The sequence below is a fragment of the Rosa chinensis genome, chromosome 2 (assembly GCF_002994745.2).
Source record: "Rosa chinensis cultivar Old Blush chromosome 2, RchiOBHm-V2, whole genome shotgun sequence".
NCBI lineage: Eukaryota > Viridiplantae > Streptophyta > Magnoliopsida > Rosales > Rosaceae > Rosa > Rosa chinensis.
The window spans coordinates 63,374,534-63,382,779 of record NC_037089.1 but is presented as its reverse complement, the minus strand read 5'-3'; the positions used below and the strand labels follow the sequence as shown (position 1 = coordinate 63,382,779).

General features: G+C 39.9%; 2 protein-coding genes across 2 annotated transcripts; both read left to right on the top strand.

Moving 5' to 3' along the window:
- Positions 1-411: 411 nt before the first annotated feature.
- LOC112189261 (lipase 1) lies at positions 412-2,167 on the top strand. Its single transcript, XM_024328553.2, has 4 exons — positions 412-1,200; positions 1,576-1,665; positions 1,795-1,862; positions 1,981-2,167. Exons 1-4 carry the CDS (start codon positions 490-492, stop codon positions 2,093-2,095), a joined length of 984 nt encoding a protein of 327 aa, XP_024184321.1. The 5' UTR covers positions 412-489; the 3' UTR covers positions 2,096-2,167.
- A 3,336-nt stretch (positions 2,168-5,503) lies between these two features.
- LOC112183437 (E3 ubiquitin-protein ligase SPL2) lies at positions 5,504-8,246 on the top strand. The gene is made up of 6 exons (XM_024321818.2): positions 5,504-5,978; positions 6,075-6,176; positions 6,266-6,427; positions 6,527-6,648; positions 7,102-7,221; positions 7,772-8,246. The coding sequence occupies exons 1-6, from the start codon at positions 5,604-5,606 to the stop codon at positions 8,064-8,066; spliced, it is 1,176 nt and encodes a 391-aa protein (XP_024177586.1). The 5' UTR covers positions 5,504-5,603; the 3' UTR covers positions 8,067-8,246.

The window sequence follows — 8,246 nt, the reverse complement described above, 5'->3', positions numbered from 1 at the left end:
ATTTTTCTTATAGATTTGGATTTGTAGAAAAAAAAAATGTACTTATTAATCATTTTGCACTTAGGTGATATATTCTTTTAATATTTCAAATGTTTGTAGGGTGAACTAAGAAAATAATAAGGTAGTAATAGCCGCACCCTATTTCTAACAAGTCGTTTGCGTGCGTACGAGTATGCCGCTCCAACACTTGGAATTTAGGCTCTGCAAGCATGTCAGTCAATCACATAATCAAATCGAATAAATGATTTGCTACCGACGATATTGAGCATATAGTTGTTCGTTAAGAGTTAAGACTACATCCAACTCTTGTTAATTAACTGGACAGCTAAAAAGACGGCAATGAATTGTTGACTCGGTGACTACAACATCACATATATTATTCTATCTGAAACTTCATCTTCATGCAAGCCTTTCTTTTCAATTACACATATCTATTTATGCAGTAAACTAAAGCAAACATGAGTCGTGAATGTACTCTAAGACCAATCAATGGCTTACCAAAAGATTTGGATTGTCATCTCCCTCTACCTCTCAGCCATATCAACCATTTTTCACCATCTCAAATCCTTTTTCTTCAAAACAAACTGGGATTCCATCTTTTTCAGAATCCCAGATACCCTCGTATCCCTATACTTCAGACTATGCGGTCTATCTCCTTGCACCGTTGACATTGACGATCAAACCACAGTCCACTTCTGGACCGCCAACCACCGCCGGTTCGATAAACCAAGCCTGGTTCTGGTTCACGGCTACGGCGGCAACTCCCTGTGGCAGTTCGTCTGTCAAGTGGGTCCCTTGTCCAAGAAGTTCAACGTGTTCGTGCCGGATTTGCTGTTCTTCGGGAAGTCTTACACGAACCGGTCAGACCGGAGCGAGTCTTTTCAAGCCAAGTGCGTTATGGAGGGGCTGAAGAGGCTGGGCGTGGACCGGTATTCCGTGTACGGTATTAGCTACGGCGGCTTCGTGGCGTACCGCATGGCAGAGATGTGTCCAGAGACGGTGGAGAAGGTTGTGATCGTGAGTAGTGGGGTGGTGTGGAATGATCAACAGAAGGAGGAGTTGTTGAGGAAGAATTCAAACGCTTTGGAGATTCTTGTAGCGAATAATCCACATGATCTACGGTTGTTAGTGAGTCGATCGATTTATAAGTATGATGTCTTCAAGTGGGTTCCTGACTATGTCCTTCAAAAGCTCATTGAGGTGAGTTCTTCTGTTTCCGTACTATTGTTTTTGGATTAGCTGAACATTAATTTAGAGTTATACATGCATATAGGAGCGTCAAATATCAAATGCATTGTGAAGCTATAGTTTGTGTTCAACACTAGCGATTGTTGATCATGATGTGTGTGAAATCTATATACTTACATTAACAATATTCACTATAGACACATGTGAATGACTATTTTCAGTTATTGTATCATTCATGGTGGTGATTAAAAACATCACACACATGCGATGCATCTAAAGATGAGAGTGCTATGGTTGGAGTTGATGTAAACAAAAAATAGATAGAGAGCGATTTTTAAGTACCATAAGAAACTTTATTTTTAATTTTGTGATATTTGGACTTTCCAGGCGAACAAGGAAAATAGAAAGGAAAAATTAGAGCTATTGGAACACTTGGTGGCAAAGAAAGCAGATCCAAGCCTTGCTATCCTAAGTCAGGTAACAAAAGTCTTGCTCAAAGTTTTTATGTTTCGTTTGGCTAAAATGCAAAGCATGCAATTGGCATGGAGACTAATGCTTGCAAGCAACTTTGTCTTCCATTTAAAAAAAATGAGGTTTTATATGTAGGAAACGCTAATAATTTGGGGTGATCAAGATAATGTCTTCCCACTTTACATGGCCTACCAGTTGCAAAGGTATTTATCAAATTGAATATTAGAATGCTATTAGCTAGAGAAAACTTATTTTACTTTTCAATATTTGGCGGACAATACAAACATTGTTTTTGTTTTTGTTTTTTTTTTTTTTTTGCAGGCACTTGGGCCCCAAATCAAAACTAGAGATTATCAAGGACACAGGGCATGCAGCAAATTTTGATTCACCGGACACAATCAATGGATTGATAAAGTCATTTGTTTTGGGTGTTTAACCCTTCATTGTTGAAAGTCAAATGATCAAAAACATATATATTAGAGGTATACTGGAATAATTTTTGGTTCTAGGTTTTTTTTTTTTTTGGGGCCAATGTTCTAGTTCTGTTAAAAGTTAAAACATGGTCTTTATAGCTAGTCGTATCTAAACCAAACATTGTTTGGAGTACACATGATGAATAATATAGCCTGTGGCTTGGCTTGGAGCGATACATATGGCTAGCTTTACCTAATGTTTCATTTTTCTCTTTCGTTGAAATGAAAATGGATGGGAAGTTCTATTCATACCTGCCAAGATGGTATTTAGACCTCCAACAATTTTTGGAAGTTTTTAAATCCAACTTTGCCCTTCTAAAAAATGAAAAAAATGAAAGATAAAAAAAAATTAAATAAAATCTGCACCATCTCTTCTCCCCCCTTCCCCCTTCCCACATTCTCGTACATGAGGATTATTGGGCAACTTTGATTAAGGTAGAATATTAAAGATTGCAAAATCGAATAAAGGACAAAAAATATAGCGAAGAACGTACAATTGAGAAAATAATGATCGAAAAGCAATTTCTATTTCCTATTCTTTTTGTTTCTTTCTAGTTTGGTTTAATTGCTTCACTTCATGGAGTTGATCGTTAATTGTTATCTTGGTCTCTTTTTATGGTTTTTTTTTGCTAGAGTAGACTATATTGCTAGCCTGATTTGGGTTTAGGGAAATTGATTTTGATAATAGTCCTCATGTGGTATTGTCAATTGCATGATTTATTAAGAAATAGAAGGAGGTTCATAAGAGTATCCAAGCTTACAAGGTGAATGGTGTTAAGTCATGACTATGAACTGAGTTTTGCGTGATGAAAAAAAAGATATTACTAGTAGATTTGTATTGGAAAAAATTGTGTGGATACAAAAAAGGGCAAGATTGGAAGTTTTTAGAATGAGAGGTCTAAATATCAATTTAGGAGGTATGAATAGAAGCTCCCAAATGGAATCACAATTGTTGAAACCAAAATTGTTTCGTAGTCGATCATGGGATAACTAATCTCAATTCTTTTAAGGATAACATAGCTTGCTTCACAAGCAAGGACTAATTTAAAATCCTAGTTGAAGTCTGGTTTTGGAAACTAACTAAATAGTTGTTTGAGTCTCTCTTCTACGTGATATAATTAATTGTTGTAGTATTATTTCTGGCTTTTTTGCAAATTAACAAAGAGACTCAAGTGAAACTTCATTCACACGGATGAAGACGCCGTCGATGAGAGAGCTGGATGATGAAACGGTGCGCAACATATGGCCATTGGAGCTGTCTTCTCAGACTTTGGTGGAAGGATGGAGTCACTTGATTTCCATATATATATAGCAAACAAGATTTACTAGTTACAGCAAGCAAGGATGATTTTGCGTGACTCCATGACATTGCAACCGTTAAGTTGCTAAAGATCTCATATCATAAGAAACATGGAGCAGATCGTATATGCTTTACTGCCTGTACTCATCACCCAACCTCAGTTATATGCTCTTCAAGATACAATTGGATTCTACTACCGGAGAATCTGAATCATTGTTGTATCTGTCAATGTATGATTATCGATGCCTTCCATATTTCAAAGGCGCCCATATGGAGAGAATTGTTTCTCTTCGTATGTCACCTATCACCAATAGCTTCATGTCCGGTTCATTGGACCATGGCTTCAGAATATGGGATATTCGTGTAAATGCATGTCCGTGGTGGTAGACCTGTGACGCACAGGGCCTTTTTCAGACTTTGGTGGGAAGATCAATTCACTTGAATACCATTGTGTTATTTTTTTTTAAGGAATATGAAACTCAGTTTATCTAGGAGGCTTAGTTCCACACTCGGTTTCATCGTCTTTTTTTTTTTTTTTTGGGTCCTTGACCCAAAGCACCAAAATAAGGAAAAATTATCTCACTTATCCCAGCAACAGATTTTTGTTCTCACGTACACAATTTAGCAACAAATTATCCTCAGACCAATCAAAGAATTACAATCACTACCATCAACATCAATCTCTCTCCTCCCGATCTCTCTCTCTCTCTCTCTCTCTCTCTCTCTCTCTCTCTCTCTCTCTCTCTCTCCTCCCGATCTGCAAAGCGCTGATGCAGACTTCACCTACTACCCGACGTGGGCCGCCCAACATGGTGTTGTCACCAGTGCCTAGCTCACCCAAGCCCAGGCCGCCGTCGGAGCTTGGAGCTTTCTTTACAGCTAGCGTCGTAGGCGGCGGAGCTTTTCTCCGGTGACGAAGAGACTCGACGGAGACTACACAACGTAAGATCAGAGCTTTCTCTTGCGTCTCCATTTCTCCTCGTGTCTTTGATCTGCGTCTCCATTTCTCCTCGTGTCTTTGATCTACGTCTCCATATTCGGATCCATATCCGAAGCTCCACGTGCCAGTAGTTCCGTCCGGGCTTTGATCCGGGTAGGGCCCGGGCACTGTCATTCAGGTTGTATTTTATTTTATTTTTTTGTAAAATGGTTTTTCTAGGTGCCAAATCATTTTTTAATTTTTTTTTTCATAAAATGGGGGCAAAAAGGCTCAAGGAAAAAAAAAAAAAAAGGGTTCTATTGCAGGGCAATAAAGACCTATCAGGGGGCAATACATGTTTATTAAAAGTCTATTGGGGGGAGGGGGGGCAATAAAAGTTTTGAATTGATGTAATCTTCTTATTTTTTTTCTTTAATCAAAGTTTTATTTATCTAATTTTAGAAAAATTAGTTCCTATTTCGGTGGCCGAAAGTTCTATTGGGGGCAATAGACTATTTATTGCCCTCTATAGAGGTCTATTGGGGGCAATAAACATTTCCAGCGACTTATGAGATCTCCGATGACCTCTTTAGGGACATTTGACGTGGTTTTCAGAAAAGTCCAGTGGACGGCGGTCGGTCACGGAATCCTACAAAAGTTGGTCGGAATCCGGCTATCGGTGACAGGAATCCGCGTGAAAGTTTGTCGGAATCCGGCGATCGATGATAGGAATTCGCATGAAAGTTGGCTGGAATCCGGCTATCGGTGACTGAAATCCGGGGATCGGTGACGGGGCTCCTGCGAAGTCTCATATGGTTTTTTTTTCTCTCTCTCTAAGTAATAAAGGGGGAAAGGGATAAGGGTAAAATGGTCTAAAAAAAAACTTAATAGAGTATTAGAGAATATTTCTTTAGACGTAAAGTGTTTTGGATAAGAGAGAATTAAAAACACTTAATAGAGTAGGTGGGAAAAAAAATCCTTTTTTTGGTCTAAGATTTCCATCGTCTCGGTTTTTCTTTACCATAGCAAATCCCCAAAACATTGGGCTAGGCTTAACCTGACAGAGTTGCAAAGTTCCATTCCAATAGGCCCAAATTGTTTGTCAAAGGAGGAAAGTACTAAACCACCCATGGTTATTGAGTGAAACTACAAAAGAACGACCATCCCGATTCCCACACTTTGATCTCCGCCCGCCCGTGACCTCTAAACCACCGCCACTCTCATCGCCACATGTAGAAAACCACCACCCCCAATGTCGTCGAACGAGCATACCCTAGCCTCCCTAATCTCCCAGCTCGTCCTCTCCTTAGACGGCGCCGTTTTGGGCACCATCGTCGCCTTCGCCGCCGTCGATTCCTTCCTCAACTTCAAATCCACCACCTCCGCCCTCCGCAAGATCCGCCAAGCCCCCTCCGTCAAAGTCTCCGATCTCCGCTCCCTTGTCCACGAAGACTCCGACCAACCGCAGCCTTCTGATGCCTCCAAGCTTGTCGTCCTCCGCGGCCGCGTCCAAGCCACACCCGACGCCGACGGAACCTACAAGAGCCTCAAGTCCAGCCCGATCATCAACCCCGATAATAACGAGAACACCACCATCGACGCCGTCATCGTTCAGAGGACGCAACGGGTGCGTTTAGCGTTTTTGATTTTCGTTCTTGCTAAGCAAGTTTCGGTTCTTGATTTCGTAAAATTGAATTGAATTGGTGAATTTTGCTCTGTGAAGCTTTTGTATAACGAGTGGAAGGGTTTTCTTTGGCGGACTTATGATTTGAGAGCTAAATTGGCGAAGCCTTGGAGAGAACAAGAATCCAGCACGATCAAAATGGTAATCAAAATCGTTTTTGTGTGAATTTTGCTAGGTTTTGAGTACATAAGAGTTGTTGAAAATGGAAGTTTCGATTTTACTTTGTTCAGGTTCCTTTTGTTCTTGGTGAAGCTGGGAATTCCGATTTCGTTGTTCCGAATATCGATGGCTCAGGACACCCCTTGCCTCTTGTGACAGTTTATCAGCAAAAGCAGCTCTTTAATCCTAGTCCCTTTACATTCCTGCAGAAAATTTTTGGTCATGATTACCCAGTGAGTGCTATGCAGTTTCGGTTATTTGCTGTAGTGTTTTGTAACTTGACATCTTCGTTACAAATTTTGTAATGGGAATTGTGTTTTGTGGTTTTGAAGATCGGTCTACAAGATGAAGAAAAGGTTCTTCCATTGGGAGTCGAAGTCAGTGCTGTTGGTATCTGCAGTTTCCAAAATGGGATACCAGAAATCAAGTCATGCCGTGATCTTCCCTATTTTATGTAAGGATTTTATTTTAGAGATGTTCTCCTCAGTATTTTAGTGGATTGTAGTTGGATATTCAAATGTCATTACTTGTACTCTGGCAATTGTGTTCTCTCAATCTTCTGCTATATCTGTGACTTCTCCTCTTGTGAATTGTCGGGGATTTGTGATGATGGCAGTTGGCCTTGATGCTGTTAATTGTTGTCAAACTGAGACTTGAGACTTAGGTTCACTATTGATACCATGAGGGTTACCATCTTCAAAAATATTTTTACTTTTATTTTTTTTATGTTCTTTAAGATTCTGATTATTTTATTTACTATTTCCATAACTTGCCCTGATTGGTAATATGTGGTTGTCGGAAGGTGAATTGTTGCTCAAGAGTTGACAGTCCTGAATGAGTTTTTGCTTGTTTATACTTTGTTGGTCTATGTGTATGAGGATATTAATCGATCATGTATCTTTTGCAGGTCTTTGATGGATAAGGATGAGTTGGTTCTACATCTCGAACACAAGACAAACACATTATTCTGGTTTGGGGTTGGTTTTGGTTTGTTGTCAGTTGGAATCCTCTGCTATGCTGGTGCAAGGTACACTATCTCATGAAAATGTTAATTCTTGTATTTCGTTGTACTTGCAGATTCCTGTTCAATCTCGATAGCTATTAAATATCTCCTACGCTAGTATAAAGAATCACCTTTATGGTGTTAGGAGATTTCACTGTTGGAATTCTTATTGTTCCTTCTACGGCTTTATTGAGCATCAAGTTCCTAATTTTCTACTTCTTTTGACATTTCTATGGTATGTCTTGCATGAGCTGGAGTTGTAGCCTCAATTGGCTTGTTTTTAACCTAACCCTAAGTCTTGGTTCCCCCACTAGAGAATGAAATCATTCTTTTTTTTTTTTTGCCTTGTGATCTCTATAAAACAGGTGAATAAAATACAGTCTAGATTTTCCTCTCATACTGTCCAATAGCGAGAGAAAATTGGCTCATAGAAACAAAAACTGCTGGTTAAGCTGCAGCCTCCCCCCCCCCCCCCTCTCTCTCTCTCTCTCTCTCTTCTTCTGTTTCTTGCATTGATGATCACAATAATCAGGAGTTTTTGTCAATAAATGAATTTGGCAAATATCATTTTCAGGAATTGGCACAAATTTAGAGAATGGAGGCAACGAAGGCAGCCACAGCAAGCAAGCGATGCAGCTGGAACCATTGCTGATCCTCAAATTGAAGCAGAAGATGAGGAAGTAGGGGAAGTACCGGATGGGCAGTTATGTGTCATCTGTCTGATGAGGAGAAGACGATCTGCCTTCATTCCGTGCGGGCATCTTGTGTGTTGCCATCTCTGCTGCATATCCATTGAGCAGAGCACGTCACCCAAGTGCCCGGTCTGCAGGCAGGAGATCCGCACTGCAATGCGCATATATGACTCTTAGTTGTATTTTTCTAGTATTAGGATATACGAGGAAGTTGCATGTAAAGTGATTGTGGATAGTTGACATGGAGTAGTTTCCTCACATGAGTTTAACTGTAGATTTTGAAGGATTTTTCATGGAGTAAAGCTGCATGTTATGTGTATAACATCTGGATTAGAATCCAGTTCATTTTGTCTTCTG